This window comes from Perissodus microlepis, chromosome 18, assembly GCF_051167445.1.
Source record: "Perissodus microlepis isolate ML-2025 ecotype Zambia chromosome 18, ASM5116744v1, whole genome shotgun sequence".
NCBI classification, from domain to species: domain Eukaryota; kingdom Metazoa; phylum Chordata; class Actinopteri; order Cichliformes; family Cichlidae; genus Perissodus; species Perissodus microlepis.
Window position 1 is genome coordinate 28,019,245 of NC_140478.1, and position 18,261 is coordinate 28,037,505.

The 18,261-nt window shown below is 40.0% G+C and overlaps 1 protein-coding gene across 1 annotated transcript in view; it reads right to left on the bottom strand.

The window, feature by feature from the left end:
- The window catches only part of LOC146368075 (neuropilin-1a-like), a 97,219-nt gene that overhangs the window by 24,720 nt on the left and 54,238 nt on the right, over positions 1 to 18,261 (bottom strand). Inside the window, exons 7-10 of the mRNA XM_084913277.1 lie at positions 8,410 to 8,565; positions 7,221 to 7,365; positions 2,167 to 2,342; positions 1,480 to 1,635 (exon numbers count right to left, since the gene is read on the bottom strand). Of these exons, the coding sequence (XP_084769403.1) occupies positions 1,480 to 1,635; positions 2,167 to 2,342; positions 7,221 to 7,365; positions 8,410 to 8,565 (633 nt within the window). The remainder of the gene's footprint in view (positions 1 to 1,479; positions 1,636 to 2,166; positions 2,343 to 7,220; positions 7,366 to 8,409; positions 8,566 to 18,261) is intronic.

An 18,261-nucleotide genomic window follows, 5' to 3' on the forward strand; every position in this document is an offset into this window, starting at 1 on the left:
TTTGTGATTAGACAGAATAACCCACATGCACACGTTATACAACTCTATATACGCTCATCTTTATGCACGAACATGCACTGTACGTACAGAGTACGTGCTTGTGCCCAGGCACCTTTAAACACACATACCACTGAGCCTTCCTGCCTCGTCTTTTGAAGGGTTTTTTATAAAAAGCTACAGGAAACAGAGCGGAGAGGCTGGCGGGAGCATCTAGATCTCCGTCTGCAGTAAATCAGCAGGAGTCTGATGGCCAGCTTCGCCCTCCGCCCTGCCATCTGGAAAACATAGAGGAGGATGTCGCACCAGCAGGGCCAGCCGAGGAGGGGAAGAAGGGTCTCGAGAGCAACGACATGCATTTCCTTTTTGCAGATTGGAATTACAGTTATGTTTACAGAGACAGAAAATTACACCAAAATCGTGACTTGTTATGTTTTCTGTCATCTAAAGGACAAAAACAAAAAAGCCCAGCAACGTGAAATATACTTAACAACTTAAAGTTACTTGTATATTAATGTTTTTATCGGCTTCAGTTCAGGACTACACCCTGCACTCTGTTCTAGAGCAATAAAACTTCATTTAGTTGCAGCAGTTTTGTGGTGTCATTAAGCCAAGAAAGTGCTAGAAAGCCGATCGATGAGAGAATCAGTAAGGTATGACCACTAATATTTTTGTAACTCAGACGTATCGACACGTTTGATCAATACGCGTCTCAGAGGCTCTGGTGCAGAGAGAAGCGAGGGACCTCAGCACAAAGCTTGGGCGAATGTGAAAAATAAATAAATGCGTGGGTGGTCGAGCAGCAACTCCCGCCACACTTTTTTGTGTCACCGAATCCTACTGTGATGATTTCACACACCCCAATAATGCCGCTTCAGTTTTTTTACCCACAGTTCTTCTTTCTTCTTCTAGCCTGCCGAATGAGACACGGGGAGGAATAAAGAAAGAAGAGGAATAGAAGCCAAAAGAAAAAGTAAAACCACTTTCATCTGATGTGCACACGTGGTCCTTTCAGAGCCTCGAGCACCACCTTCAGATGTGCTCATTTGAAGTCATATTAAGCACATTTAGTCACAGTCTTATGGTTCTGTGTTGTTTTTGAGTTTTGGATTCTCGTTTAATCGGATCGCTGTTTTGATTTAATTATTCCAGTCATGCTGAACCTCAGTTCTTTTGATATTTTTGAATTTTTGTCCCTGTTTGGATTTAATTGTTGTTTTGGTGATGTGCAGTTTTCATTTTTAGCCTCTCGGGCAATTTCCTGACTGCGTTTCCTCATTTCTATGTTGGCCGTCATGTCTTTGGTCCTTTTCTGTTTTACTCTGTCTTTGCGTGCGAACTAATTAATCTGCATCTCAAACAGATAAATAGATGTTTTTTTCAGCACTCACGTTACACAACCTGACCTTCTGGCTGCCAGGCACCGCAAACACAGACTAATAAAAAGTGACATTTTGCTGTTACATGTGTAAGTGAGCCAACCTTGACCCTGGTGGTGTTCTCCTCCTTCACCATGGTCCACTCCTCTCCGTCCAGGCTGTGGCCCACCTTAAACTTCTTCATGAAGACATTCCTGTCACGGTGTTTCCCTCCTTGGATCACCACACCGGTCACTATCTTGTCCTGGCCCAGATCCACCTGTGAAGGAGCAAAATACTGTCTACACCTATGATCTGAATGAAAAATAAACCTTGTCACTCTGTGATAGATTATAAAACTGACAAAGATGACTGTGGTTTCATTTAAAAAGAACTGGCTTGGATTGGTGCGGACGAGTGGTTTCCACTCTGGGGAACAGGGGTCCCTGCAGGTGGGAATCAGGATAATTTGAGAAATCTTTAGACTATTTAGATATTTGCTAGTCAAAAGGCAGATATTTCTCTTGCCTGATGCTTCCCATCTGAGTGGGGAACAGGAAAAATAAACTGTATACTCTATTTTAAACTGTTTATAAAAGCACTCGTGGCCATATGAGTGAGCAGACACTGTCTTCATCACCAGCCAGAAACTTTGGGAAGCACTGTTTCAGTTAACAGTGCAGTAGTTAAGGATGTGCTTGTGGCTGCTGGATGCATAACTGAACTTTCTAATACTGTAAACAAATAAAACACACATGAGGTCATGATCTGCCTGTTTCATCTCTAAACTCAGCTGTGTTTGTGAACCCACCTGCAGCCACTCATTCTTGAAAGGCTGCTTTGTCGACTGTCCGGTCCAGCCCGACCTTCCCGTCAATAAACGCGCGTTCTCAGCCACCCAGCCCCGGTCAGCGTAGGACGAGGCACTGATCTGAGCATCTGAGATCTGGCCAGACACCATCCCCAACATCCCTGCACACGGGTAGTCTGTACAGCAGGAGAACGATGAGCAGACAGTGAACAGTGGGTAGGAAACTTTTGAAAGGCATAAAGTACGATAAGAAATGCCACGGCCATCATTATCTTGTCACTGCTTAAGTCAGCGGTTTTAGTTGAGGCCCTCTGGGTGCTGGAGCAGTGTTTAAACGCTTTGGTAAAAATATCAAAGAGCCATCTTTAATCCCCAGGATGGGTTTGTTTGAATAAACGAGGAATTACTAAACTTTTAGTGTGTGTACGCTGCTGCTCTGTAGACGAAGCAGGGATTCAGTATCCTTTTTGCATAGCACCAAATCACAACAACAGTCGCCACAAGGGACAGTAAGGTGTTTGTGAGAAAACCTATCAGCAAGGACTTTGTGATGGTGGGAAGGAAAAACTCAATTTTAACAGGAAGAAATCTCCAGCAGAGATGATGGAGAAACAAGACGAAATAGAGGCGGATGGAGAGATAAGACAAAAATGCAGCAGTGGTGTATAAACAGGTGGGGAGTGAAAAGACGTGAGTGGAAAATAAGTGCTCAGTGCATCACTTGAAAGTCCTCCAGGAGCCTGAGCCTTTAGCAGTGGATATTCAGGGTCAACTGATCGAGCTCAAACTAAAAACTTTATCAAAAAGCAAAGCTGTGAGTTGAATCTTAAAGAGGGTGTCTGCCTCCCGAGTCGAGTCTCTCTGATTCTGAGGGGTTTGACTATCAGCAACTATTCTCCTTCTTGTACGCAAGCACAGATTTGACTTTGCGGGTATGTTTTTCCGAGCGTCTTCTGTGGATTGAGGCACCAGCGGGATTTCAGTCTCACGCTGACTCCATAATATTGAGATCAGGGTGATGTGAGCTGCCACAACATCTTTTTCAGGACTCCTTGTTCTTGTCGTTAATTCTTTTTGACTGCGACTGTAAGTTTATGGTCACTGACATTAAACAGAATGAAAACGGGCAGATTAGAAAGCTCCCTGATAGCAACATGATTGTGATGGATAAGAACCCAAACATCCAAAGTCTGTGTCTCAGCTGTGTTTTGAACTAAAATAAGTGCTTCTTTTTATATTTCTCCTGCCATTACTGATGTCACTATGATGGCTGGATATACTCCAACACCTATAAGACAAAGGTTGTTAGGTATGAACATGTCTGTGCCCTCTATGTTCAGGCCAACATTAAAGGGAAAAAAGAGGAATATGCCTCCTTCTTTGTGACTGTTAGATCCAAAGCATTCATCGTGTTGCCGCATAGTAGGGCTGGGCCATATCGTACCGTTCACGGTAATACTGGTATAATGTTGGGCAACGATAAGAAAATGAAATATCGCAATAGAATATGGGTAAAACGCGCATGCGCAGTGCCTTTGTTTTCATACGCACGTGGCGGAAAAAGCATGGCGGTGACGGAGAATGGCGAAAGATAATAGTTGAATGAAACGGATGAACCAGAATTGGTTCGTAAAAATGCTGCAACTTCAGTGGTGTGGAACTGGTTTAGCTTTCGTCCGTCAGATACACAACAAAGCACTATTTTTGGTAGCGCATGCTAGTGGGCCGTCGTTATTACCCTGTTGTTTGGAAAATACGGCACACTTCAAATCAATCCTTTGATTTTTCTGAAAGTCGACAGTGCCCCTTATAATCCCGTGTGCCTTATGTATGAATTCTGGTTGTGTTTACTGACCTCGAAACGATTTTATGTCGTACACGGCGCTCAAAAATCTGTCAAATGTTTTAGTACGACTTTGCTAAGCTACGAACCCGCACCGCTTGATGGATTGTCGGCGCATTACGGCTACCGTAGGCAGGAGCCTCGCGGAGTGATACATGCTGTGCTTCAACATAATATTACCGTATTGTGTGTGTATGACCTCTTTTTAAGTTTTGTGGATATTCTACATGGTTATGCTGAGGATATGTCGGCCAATTCCCACTGGAAATGCCTTTTGGTTAAACTGTCAGCAAGGAATTTGCATTTGCACTGTTACATTTTTCTATATAACTTTAATGCACATAAAAAACAGCTGCTTGTTTAAGTGAAAATACATTGATGGTTTTTTTTGCACTAATAAAGTTGTGGAGTTGTAGTGTATTTTGTCTAGTGTCAATTATATTGCAGTTATATCGTTATCGCAAATTTTCAAATATATATCGTGATAAATACTTTTGGTCATATCGCCCTGCTCTGCTGCATAGTCTCAAGTACCAGCTAGATCAGCGGTCCCCAACCCCTGGGCCTCGGACCGGTACCGGTCCGTGAGTCGTTTGGTACCGGGCCGCGAGAGTTGAGGCTCAGGTGTGAAATGTATGGTTTTCAGGGTTTTTATCGGTTTTAGCGTTATTTTGTTATAGTTTTTATCGTTTACTCTGTTTTCCTGGGTCTTTTCACGTGTGTTACGAATAAATCTTCTTTTTCTCGGTACCGGTACTAGTTTTATATTGTTGTATTTATCCGCGACACCTTAAAGGCCGGTCCGTGAAAATATTGTCGGGCATAAACCGGTCCGTGGCGCAAAAAAGGTTGGGGACCGCTGAGCTAGATGATGAAAAATGATTCGGGATTTAACAGATCCTCAAGTATGAAGAGTTACCAGACACCAAAACACTGCAAAGTTAATACATTAGGACGAGGAGGGGGAAGTTGTCACAGTGGAAATGATTTTATTTTCTCTTGATGAGCATGAGAGGGGATAGGAGAAATTCTGCATTCAGGGTAAAAGGTAATTTAGTTGCATTATACACTTGACAGCACCTTGCCAGATGATACCGAGCCTCCACTGAACACTCCACCGAAATAAATGAAGAGGCTGCATTATTCATGCAGAGCTAAAGTTGGTCTAAACAAAGCTTTCTTTCAGCACATAGAAGGCTTGGAAAGTTTCACTCCTATTGCAGTGAAGTCAAGTTGAGTTTTAAAAATAATTTATATAAACCAAAATGACAAATTTGCCTCATTAAGCAAAACTGGACGGATCTCTGATTCAAATGAAGAAGGAGAGAAAAGTTTACAAATACAAATCTGCCTCACATCATCAGAGGTCAAGAGGCGGCTCGCAGCAGAATCTTAGCAACATGTTGGAGGTTTAAAGTCTCGCCTCACGGGCATCATGACGCTGACAGACTCATCGACGTGTGTGGAAAACCTGCGACCTTGAGGTTACAGTACAATCTGTTCAACAACCGGGCCAGGCTGCTTTTTCGAATGCTTCCATTTTCATTACAGTGTTTAAGTATTGGAAAATATTCTGGGATAATGACTGGATAAGCTTGCCTGGAATGTGAACTCTTAATAATACTTGCACAGCATGGTCTAGTCATTGCAAGGCTAAGTTAAATCCATTATCCACAACAAGCTAGAGCTAATATCCGGGCCCAAACAGTCATGATATTTGCATTTGACAAATGCTCCCACAGTTGTATCTGCCGTTTAACAACAACAACAGCTCTTGGGGATGTAAATTCTTGCACAGTGTGAAAGTATAAAGCTATTCAGACTCCTTTATGGAAACCTCCTACAGGGCTGCCAGTGTACGTTTTGATGTTGCTGAGCTTATAAGAACCAAATGTCCTCCCAGGGACAGCAAACGATAACGTGCATTCATGTTTTTATCACTTCTTTAAATTGCAAAAATGTAGATAAAAACTTTTGTGCTCTGAAGTAAATGATGGCTCTCCTTCAAGTGCATTACCTGCATACAGCACACATATACACTCTCCAAACTGCGTCACTATATCTCCCGAATCACCTGTCCGGCACTCTATATCCAGTTCTCCAATGAGTAAGAGCCTGATATCCAATTCATGAGGCCCTCCTACTGAGAGTTGTTTGTAGCACATCAAGGACTGAGGTTTATGTAATGTTAGGGGATGAGTAATGAGGCACCATGATTTTCCTCTGCTCCACTGTAATGAATAACGGCATCCTTCTGTGGGAGTTTGCGCTCGCTTTGGAAGCAGTGATTATTTTAAATCAACAGAGAGCGGCGGGGGTTTCTCATCCACAAAGCGAAAAGATGTTAGTTTGATTCATGATGAACAAAAGTGAGGAAAAAGTAAAAGAAAGAAAAAAGAACTGACGAGCTGGTGAAATGTTAGTCATTTCTTTAAGAGATCAGTGGCTTTTTGTTTTTGGCAATTAATGCAGTTCCTCTAATGGTCACTCGAGTAAGACTATGAGTAAGACTCGCATCATAAAACGCTAACTTTACAGCAGAAAACAATCATGATTACAGCCTGTAATCACCACCTTCATCACAACTTTACCCTGGTGGATTTTCGAAAGCTTAAAAGTTACTAATTTTCTAGCACGTTGTGGCTCTGAAACAAGGCTGCGGGGGCTCTATCCATCTTTTAAAGAGAGGCTATGTTAAAAATTTCAGCTCAGGTTTGGAGAAGAGCACGAATGGTCTATAAAAACGGAAAAGAACTGAACATTTTTCTTAATTAAAATTTCATAAAACATTTAATAAATGATAAATCTTTCTTTTTGTGTTTGGGGAAAAATGCAGAATATTTGCAAGAGATTACTGAGCATGGAGAAAAATTATGGAGATGGTAAAGTGAGCTGGAAATTTCTGTATATACAGTCTGTTTGGCTTACTATATTAGAAAATAGGGAAAAAAGCAATCCAGTGAGTATTAGCAGATGCATACGCTGCATATGTATATGTTAGATAAGGGGGGAAAAATGATTACATTAAACTTCATTAATCCCCGAGGGGACAGGGAAAGTTAATTAAGAAGAAAATGTATGAATGGAATATGTAAAAACACGGACTTCAGCACTAACGGTATGCGGCGGAGTAGCTGTGGAACATAAATCTATACATCAGGAGTTGAAGCTGGGAGTGAGGTCCCACATCAGTATGTATGAGTTTGTGTACCTGATGTTCTGCAGCCGTAGATCTCGAAGCGCATACAGATGCCTTGCTCCCAGGACATAGGGCGGATACGAATGTAGCGAGCCAGAGTGGGTTTGGGAAGATGGCTGCGAACTTCATCTGTGGGGTTGTAGTTCCCCAGAAAGATCTAAAAATACAGGCACAGAAGAGCATCTGTTACTTTACTCATATTTACCCACTTCAACCGGGCCGCTGCAGTGACTGATGGGTTTAAAACTGTACGCAGTGTGTGGACTGTTTCCAGACTGGCTTCCATACATGACTTTGGAACTCAGGTAACATTAAAGAAATGCACAAACGTTATGTATGCATGCATCACAGTTACTCCTAAATTAGGTGATTTTGCTGGGAGAAAGATTAAAGCGTGAGGGTGCAGGGGATGGTCTTTAAATAGAAGGAGAAAACCTGGGCAAAACAGCAGCGCTGGCAGGAATGTTTACTGCTATTCATCACAGTCGCTGCTAATCAGTACAGCTATGCACTGTAACACTGTAAGTGTTTGCTACTCCCACCAAAAGTGCAAATAAAGCTTCGGCTGCTAGCATCTCCACGATCGACAGTAGAAATGACTGTTCTTCCCAATAATACAGCTGCTACTACAGTAACACCACAGCTGCCTTATTGAAAATTATTTATTTGTTGCACATGACTACAGCAAACTGTATTGATACTACTGGTACAACTGCCTGAGCTGCGGCCTTGTGGTTATGCAGACCTTTAAGAACTGAGCTTTCAGTGTGTTTTTGCATGACTTTGGATAATACTGTACTATCAGAGTAATTAGAATTTGGGAAAAACAACAAATAACACCTGAAACAATAAACCACGAATGTTCAGCGTGATGCAGATTTAGCGTAGAGTAGACGAGACTTTCTTTTGAAGCTTCGTGTTACACAGTTTGTCAGTATGTTGCCTAAATTCAGTCCCTAGAAGTTTATTTCTGCACCAACAACTTCCAGTGCCAGAATAAATGAATTCTAAACGTGTTAAAAGAAGTGGGATGCAAAGCAGACCTTCAGTGCACACTTTAGTTTAGGCATGCAGCCAGCTGCTGTAGCCTTGGAAAACATTGATTCAGCCATTTACCTCATTGATTAGAATGCAGGGTCCTTCGTTACTTGTCAGCATTGGGTAGATGATCATTGTAAGAGAATAAGTGACTCATCATTACCTTCTGCTTTGAGCCGTCCTTCACGGCGACCCAGTCCTCTCCGTTGGAGCTCAGGTCCACTTTGTATGTGCGAACGTAGTAGTGCTTCTTGGTTTCTTTTGAGATGGCACCCTGCGTCCCGATGGCTTTGACGAATCGTAGGAACCCCAAGTCCACCTGTAGAGACAACAAAGTCCAATGACGGGAAACGACTGAATTCTACAACTGTAACCAAGTGGAAATTCCAACATTCCAACATGCCGAAACCCCAGACTGTCTTTATGTATAATCTGTGGCTGATAATGACAAATACGAGACCATTAAGAGTTGGGTTTGAAGAAGATTTGCCTACAAATTTTTAAACTGTTACTTATGTGATGGATAAACAGTAATAAAAGCAATCAGTAAAGGTGAAAAAAAAAAACATGTGAATACAGTACATAAACAGTGGAAATGTAAATGCATTAAGGTTGTTGAAATGGGTAAAAATCAAAAGTAGCTAAAAATGAAACCGTTTTAGAAGTATTGTACAAACTGTTAAAAGAGTAAAAGTAAAAAGTGTGTGGGTGAAAGCCGTGGGGGACATCAGAGACAAAAATATTTTAGGAGCGGCGATTAAAGGAGTGGATTTGTGACAGAAAATCCAACAGCAGATGCTTTTCCACTGAACAACAATTACTGTCAAAGAGCACTTAAGCAAGGAAATGAAAGCCTGTAGATTCAAAAGTTCTGAGTTTTGAGGCCCGATTTAACCCCAGTGCACTCAAGCATAAGATTGTGTTTCTTTGGGAACAACTTAAAGTGTCAAAATGTGCCTGTAGTGAAATAAAGCAACTTGTTTTTGCAGAATTCAAGCATTTTCTGCAGGTTAGTTCTTGTATCTTGTAGAAAATATACAATAAGGACATAATATGAAAGCAGCACTGACTGGATAGGCTACAGTGTCTTGCTCTGTTTTACTTGAGGCATATGGGAAACAAGGACTCAGACCTCATTAATTACACTGTGATTCATCATTAACTAGATGGTGAAAAATCAGAGGAGGATGCTGGAGAGATATGCCACCCCATTTGTAAACTCAGACACATAACCTAATGAGAAAGAGTTTACAGAAACATTAAGCTGCCACTTGTTTCTATGAGTAAAAACGCTGGCAAGTGTTATAAGTAATGAATACTCACTTTCTACAAATATGCACTTAAAGACAGTGAGAGGAGGCATCGATGGCTGAAATCATCTCTCTTGTTTTAGCTATTAATCCCAGATGTGACTTCAGATTTTGACATTTCTTTCATTTATTGTTTGATTGAATTTGACTGTTAGATGCAACATGTCAGAGCTTTCTCATTAACAACAATGTAAAATTTCCCCACGAAGAAATTCAGCATGATACACGATTTACGTCTAAAACTGTCCACACGCGTGACAGTGTGTGTTTGTAGGAGCTCATGACTACTTTTATGGTCGTCAGTCTGCATTACTACTAACTAGTGTGTGACATGCGGGGTTGGTTTTAAGAGATTGTGTTGAACCAACAACTGAAAGCAAAGAATAAATATGTAACTCGACCACGGGCGGGCTGAGGGGCATGTCAGCTCGAAGGGAATCCCTGCGACGCGATCCAGGGCTAAACTGCTGTATTACTCAAACCTACTACAATAGGTGCTGAAGATGTTTTTTGGACTAAATAGCAAAATAAAGACCAGTCAGGAAATATAAGGGAGTTAGCTAAAACACTTTCTTTTTGGGAGCTGTCTTGTTGTTAACAGTAAAGTTCTTGATCCACCTTGATCTCAATTCCCCTTTTCCGACACTTGAATTCTTAAAAACTGAGACCTTGGCCGACAACAAGGCGATTTGCAGTAGCAGTTTTAAAAAAACGCATGATGTGTCTGGGGCTTTCTCAGATTGACTCTGAGGCTAGACTGACTAAGCTTACTGTCATGTGTCTGTCTGAGTTAAATTATCCAGTATAGCAAACAACGACAAACTTCCCAGAAATCCTAAAAACAGAAAAGAATGTGAAATGAAAATGATTCAATTATGCTTGAAAATCCCCCAAATGGGAACATAATATTGTGTAACTCAATTTTTCCTTTTAACTAGTACAGAGTCTGTTCTGAGAGATTGTAACTATGACGTACAGATGTCCTTAACGTGCACGCAGTCATTAAGTTTATAGTTTTGACAAGAGGACTCATGAAGAAACGCTCACTGAATGCATGCGTGTAATTGGTCTGTTCAAATGTGGCTGCACAGAGTGTGCAGACCTGGGGTTGTAGCTTTCTCAGGGAATAGCTAAATTGAGAGATAAGGCGCTTGGCGATAAATGTAGGGTATGACGTAGATTTAAATTAAATGTAGTTTAAAGGTTACACATTTTTTTGCAGCTGGAGAATGGAAAGAATCACTTAAAGCTTAGACATATAAAAAATAAAAGTGGCTACGTCAGATTCAAGACACCTGCTGTAGGGGCAACACTGGCCACACAGAACACATTAAAACATAAAAACAGCTCATCCAGACAACTTCAGATTCAGCACCGTGTTCGCTATGATAAGGAGCAACACATCCAACGAGTTCGAAGAGGATCAGATAAGCATTTGTCGACCTAAACAGACAGTAGGACAGCTATATGCAGATTTCTCAAATTATTAGCAAGAATCTCAGAAGCGATCATCTTTTTTCAACCGAACATTTTACTCGATCAAAACGGATCTCCTGGCAATACGTTTCCCCCAAGTTTCTTTCACGAAATTATGATCTAAGGGCTAAAAAAACAGATAAAAATAATTTTTCAGATGGCGGAAGGTTTTTTTTTTATCTCAATGCAGCACAGCAGCGTCCAGAAACACGGCTGTTCAAAGTGCTGAAAAAGGAAATGATAAAAAAGGAGATTAAGAAGTGATAGTTATCATCAAAGAGAGCAGCAGTGATAACAGAAAGCCTCACAGTGGTCTATAAATGTCCACACTAACGCTTATCTTAAATTAAGATTTCTTATTTCACCAACACACAGATTCGTGTTCGTCACATCGACTTTCTCCAAAGTTTGGAAACGATTTAAATGTGTAATAAAGACTTTCAATGGGGCGTCCATTTAATTCCTCTTAAACTCAGTCGCTTGTTTGTTGAGTTTCTAAATTATCAGTTGCATACCAAAATACACTCTAAGCTATATGTGGGATGGCTATAATATATGGTGTGTAATTATATTACCATAGAGACACTGCAGCTGTGATATTGTACATGGGAAGACCCCAGAAGTCAGGATTTGACTTCTCCCACTGTTTCCTTTTAAGGAGAAGAGCAGAGAATAGCTTCCCGCAGGTCTTTGTGGGATGTGTAACTGACAGGGAGACCCCTGGGAAACGATACTTTGTGGGATTACTTGACGGCGCTCCCAGCTCTGTTCTCATCTAAATTCCCACGAGACGTCTCACCCACATACACTATGCATACTGTATGTGACCGAGAAGCTTTACACAGCAGGATTTTGTTGTGAAATCACAAACAGGCTACCAGATCTGCTGTGATTTAAGAAGTGAAGCAAGTCGGGGAAGGTTAAGTCAGAGGGCACCCTTAACTAGAAAAACTGGTACCAATTTAAAATTATTAGGAAATGCATAACCCTAAAAGAAGGTTTGTTTTAACAAAGCTCATTTTAGCTAGATGTTTTAAAAAAAATTGCTAGTGCTGAAAGGATTTTAAAAATATTAATTTCTGCTAAACTATCAATAGTAGGTGTCACAGTCATTTCTGTGTTTCTGGAGCTGTGATTTTGTACTTAATGGACACTCATATATGGAGAAATTTATCTGAGATTTTGCCACAGCAGCCTGCAGTTAATGGTGTGCTTTCTTGGCCAGGCGTCCCTTAGAAAGGAGATTTCAATCTCAAGAAACTTTCTGATTAAATAAAGGCTTAAATTAAGAAAGGCTGGTCTTGTAATAAAAACAGAAGGTAAGTCAGTACACTGGGAGGTGAGGAGGTAAGTCGTGAATACTGCGTGTAGGATAAAGACCTGATTCAGAAATAGGAAAAAAGGATTCATTTTAGAGTAACTTTAATGTTAATTCTAGTGTAACATAATAGATATCAATACGTTTTGTAAAAACCTGACTTGAGAAATCAACATATTCTCATTCCCAACTAATCATATTACGGAAACGTTGCCATTTTTCATCATAGTTTTACACAAAAAGTGCCCCCTTAGTGTCAATTTCCACTGTGAGGGAGGAAGTACCAGAACCTACAGTAGTTTGCAGTAGTTGGCTTTTGGAGTGGTGGACGGGACAATCCCACAGCCTCCAACCAGAAGACAAAAGTCTGAATCCTGTCTGGGATTTTACTTTTGTTTTTACTTTCGTAAGCCCATGAAAGTACATGGTTTGAATTAAAGTACACCCTTTCACAACTTTAATCACATGTTAAAAGGTAAACTTCTATCTACACTACAAGTGACTTCATGTCCTGCAGTGAAAACACTGCCAGACCACTTTTGGCTGCGGTCTCATTGCGTCTGTATCTCCGAGGGACTCGTAATGAACTCCATCTGGTGACCATGCATGTTCAAAAATGATGCTACAGCATGTTAAAATATGATGTCTGTGGGTCCTGACCAAACATCTTGGGTATAACAACGGGTTGGAGGGACTGCTATTTCCCTGTAGTGCTAAAGTTTTTCCTGTGGCAAAAACAATATTTGACACAAGAGCTTTTAAAGAAAAGGGAGACCGTTTACTTAAGGTTAAACAAAGTGTTTCAGGAAAACCATTTACAGCCATCCTTTGGCCAGCCATTGCTGTCATTACATGTTTTCTGCAGCGGTCGGCCATAACTCCATTCTCCAGACTTCCTCCATCAAGCGACCGAGGGTAATTGCTCTTCCATCTTCTAATTATTCAACACTTGGCAGTGCCTACCATTTATGCCACAGAAAATGGTCACACTTAGAGCTTTTTAATGAAGGGAACAAAATGCAGGAAGGGGACATAACTCGAGCTGAAGTGTGGCTAAATGAGATTGAACAGAAACTCTGTTACTTCCTGCCAAAACAGGATACTGCTTTTAGAGTGATAGAGAAAGAATGAGCCTCAATTACTCCATTGTCATCTGAAGTTTTTAGTTTTTACTTAGGAAAGTGGAGGCCTGAGGTGATGCAGCTGATTGCAGTTTGTTTTTATGGATAAAAAAAATAATTAGATGGTTGGAACGCGTGGAAAACTACACAACGACCTAAATATTAATTTTATTTTCATATATTTAGCATAAGGTTTTGTCCATACAGCTGATATTTTATTAGGCTGATTATTTGTCAAATCAAACAACAATGAGTAACACGTTTATTCTGTGATTTACAGCGCATATGGAAGCTGTGATAAAGGTTACATAGCCCAACAACCCATAGATTCTTCTTACTCATAAAACTGTTACTGAGCTAGCGAGAGAATCTCTCACTTCTGGGAAGTCATTTGATTTTGGAAGGCGTAACTTTCATTTTAGACAGCCTTCTACATTGAAACCAATATGCTTATAAAACCAATACTTTCAGCTTTATCAGATGGCCATAATATTACAAAGCAAGCAAGACTAAGAGTCCTGCAAGAATTGTGGTGAGATTGGGCTAGATTATTAGCATACAGCCGTTTTTATATAGTATTTCACTTATAGCACTTTTTTTTTTACTTTCCCTCATCGCCTGGACCCTTTTAGGGGAACGTAACAATCTGTCAGACCAAAATGCATGTATTAAAGTTTATCCAATAGATAGCTTGTTTAGCTACATGCTTGTTTAGCATGTAACTAAACGAGCTACATGCTAGCTTGTTTAGCTACAGCATGTAGCTTCTTTAGCTACATGCTAGCTTGTTTAGCATGTAGCACATCCTGACCTATTTTGAGCTTAATGCTACATGGATAATATTGGAAATCAAGGGCTGCCTGGAACAATTGGAGAAGATAGTCCAGTATATGAATACAGAATGATTTAAAAAGCAGTGAAAAACTGACGCTGTATTTACGGTAAAGAGTTGCAAAGAATTTTATTATGGCCTTTTATATTCACATTATATTCAAATGTTGAAATAAAGCTGCATCTGTTGACGTCCAATTCCACTTCTTAAGTTATGTTGTTAGTTTCTAATTTTAAATATATTTCTGGAACTACAGGGTTTCCTTCTAAAATAATAAAATAACAGCGAATTCTCATTAACTGCTCATTGATTTTCATGCTGCGAGGAAGTGAATTTGAAGTGATGTCCAAACAGCTAAAATTCTACTATTAAATTATACTAATGCTGCAAATAATGCTTTGTAAAGCTGTGGCATGTGGCTTGCTTTTACAGTGTTAAAATCATTAAATGGCAAAATCATTAATGGCCCTAATTGTTGCTGGAGGGGGAAAAAAAGTCACTTTTAAATGTTTTTTGTTTGAATGCAATTATGCATGTACTGAGTGCCATTTAGAACCACGGGGTCCTTAAAATCTTATTACAGCATGACTACTTGGCATTGCTTAAAAAGAAATATATTTTGTTCTCACTGTCCAACTACATCTTTTCTTTCTTTTTTCTTTTAGCAGCTTTGGGTTTCCAGTCAAAATGAGCTAATGAACAGACTAATTAGATCTACATGGTTTGGGGGCATTATTTTCTTTGATGAATGATTGACATAACTGATGAGAACATCACCTTTTTCGACCTCTCCTCTCTCACTAATTGAGAAATTACATTTATAATCAGTGCGAAGGCTCTTCAGTCTGTTCATCACAACTTTTGGACATGTTTCTATGTTAACAAGTCTGACGTGCACTGATTATTTGTCTCGGTTAATGATATTTCCCAGGTTTGGAAGTTCACTGTGGCATTCCTCCAGAGGTCTGCTCTGGATAGGCCGACCCGTTAACATTCTGTGGATGATTTTTTGTCTTTCCGCTTCCCTAATGCCCCGGTTTCAGTAACACACCTCACTTGCGAGATGTCTAAATGAGTTCTCCAGATGCTCTTCCTGGTGGCGTCAAAGAGATCCTGAAGACAAACAGCAGGGGTTCTATAAATACCTGAAGCCAGGAGGGGAAGGAAACCTTTCCTGGGTTTACATCACTGCCCTCAATAACAGGTCAATTGTAAAGATGCACCTACTAACCATGTTTCCCATATGGCAAGGAAATTCAACACAACTCAAGAATTTCCATTTACCATTAATAACTTCTTGTTTTATTTATGAATGATTCTTATTTTGGACTTCAATATAACTGCCTTGGAATTTTTCTATTAATAATAGAGTAAGTAGTAATTATAAGAATTAGGAATGTATCGAATACATGTTCGAGTACATGTTCTTAATATGCTCAACATATTGTTTGTAGCTTTTAATTATTTAATGCTCTGCACATATATAGTGTCTTTTAATCTCAAGTATCCAACAAATTACTTTGGCGCCATTGTGCTGTGGCTCCGCTCTAATAGTGGAGCCCAATTTAAACATGTGTAAACAATAAAATATTTATAACAACCATAATAAATAGTAAATTTAGAGCTAATTAAACTTACCCAAGTAGTGATTTTTTTGTAAAAGTTTTCCAGAAATTAAAATAAATACAGTCAGTTATTAAAATGTTTGCTTTCCAACTATTTCAACTTTAATCGCTTAAACCAAAACTAGTTATTTATCTATAAGAGGTAGATATCTATCTGCATTTTCCTCATTTAAAATTTAATTCAAAAACATGTGAATCAGATCATAATGTCCCCATATGCACCTATGCAGAATCTTATCAGCCCATTAAATGGCAGTTATCAAATGTTATCAAATCTATAAATCTTGCCAGTAGATGGGCCCCTCCACCCAGTGCTATCACTTCATTTGTTGATGGTGGTTGGAGACATATTGGTGTGCTTCCACTTTGAAAGAGTGCCAAAGGCCTACATGATGAGATTGGAGGGCTTGCACGAGTTGTGAGTGCAGACTCATAGTTTATAATTTTTTTTATTAAAAGTTGTTTTTAAAGCTCATTTGACTGCAAAGTTCCTGCTTGGTTAATTTTACTGCAGCACAAGTAAAACTTCAGCATGTCTTCTTGAGCAAATGTGGTTGTAGGAGTTGGGCCTCATTTAATTGCAAATATCCAGCATGTTGATGAAATGGGTCACTACGCGGCACTGCAAAATATGATTACATATTTATCATACAGCTAGATAATGAGCTCATGGTGTGTCGCCATCCACACTGCCACCGGGTAACATCACCCCGATCACATTATGAGTAGGAACCTGAAAATAGTATCAATAAAATATAAATGCCTTTAAATGAATAATAGAGGTGTTTGCAGTGGTGGAGGCAGGCATGCAAGAATTAACTAAGTCATAATTCCTTTTTTTCAAATAAGATGAATTGAAAGCCGTAAGGCAAACCATGCTGTGCAGACTTGGCCACGCACCACACTTAATCAAATAAAATGGGAAAATTCTCCTCACAAAAACCACCAGTCATAACTCAAATACCTCACAGAGTCAGAGGGGCAAGCAACAGCATTGGTTTGGAGGCTATAAATCACCGTGGCAGGGGGATGGTCTGCCGTTTCTTCATGTTTCTTTATGTGAGCAACGGATGAACACACGTGCAGAAAGCTGCTTGCACACACCAAACTGGACCTGGTAGCTTTCAGAGTTCTCAGAGCTTTCTGACACAAGGAGTGTCGTCATCTCCTGCAGTACCTACAATCAGACTGCTCTGAGGTGGAAACACAGGAGAAGCAATGTTGCTGAAAAGGCACATTCAAGCCAGGTGTTTTACCGCTGCATTTTTTTGTTATCGAGAAAAAAACCTGCAGATTTTATAGATTAATTGATGGGAATAAGAAAAATGCCAGTGTCTCTGCACTGCAGCTGCACAGATGGGTGTTTGTGTCAAAGTGAGCGACATGAATTTTTCTAGGCTCAGATTGTCAGCAGTACCTCCTGGAGCCACCATGCTGCCTAAAAAGCCTACATTACTAAGAAAGCTAAGCGCCATTTTCACAGTGTGTCAGTTAATAATTATTTGATTAATTGCACTCGTGTATAACATCACCTGAACTGACGCTTCAGGCTTGTTCTGCATTAATTGTGCAAACTTCCCGGAGAGGTGTCAAAACAAATTTGTTATATCAGCAAATTTTATGTTTTAACCTTTAATGAGATTAGAACAGTATTTTTGATCACTTGTATCAAAACGACTTTTATGCATTTTCAGTCCATGCAGAAATAGCTTTGCATGAGTCACAGTTTAGTATTGGTAAACATTTGGTTTGAACATCTGGTGGGAGGGTCTTCTGTACTCTCAGTGAGCTGTGTAATTACCATATTAGGGAAATCCACTCTCTGTGACATTTTTCTCAATAACATTCTTAAGTTATCTATGTGACTTATATATCATGTTTACGTCAGATCACTTTTGCAAATATTTGATGTCTTGATAAATCGCGCAGCTATTTGAAGTTTACACAGCTACATTTTTGCCTGAAAACATCTTAAAAGTTTATTTTGTAACCTAGAAAGAATAATATTAAAACTAAATAGCTGCCGCCATTGTTGGAAACTGGAATTGGCTGGGCCGCGCTATGAATTCTGGGACAGGTTGGGCCACGAAGGATACACCCAACCTATCCTTCAAATCTAGGGAAAAGGAGGACACATTTGTCGGATGCATTTGGAGGAGTTTCTGAATTTGGACAGCCTTGCATCGCTGTCACGTAATTGGCCTACAAATGCTGGACACAGCTACAATGCTGGAGACTGCTTCTTCTTCTTCTTCTTTGGTGTTTAACGGCAGCTGGCATCCTTGTTAGATGCATTGCTGCCATCTTCTGCTTCAGTCCTTTATTACACTCTT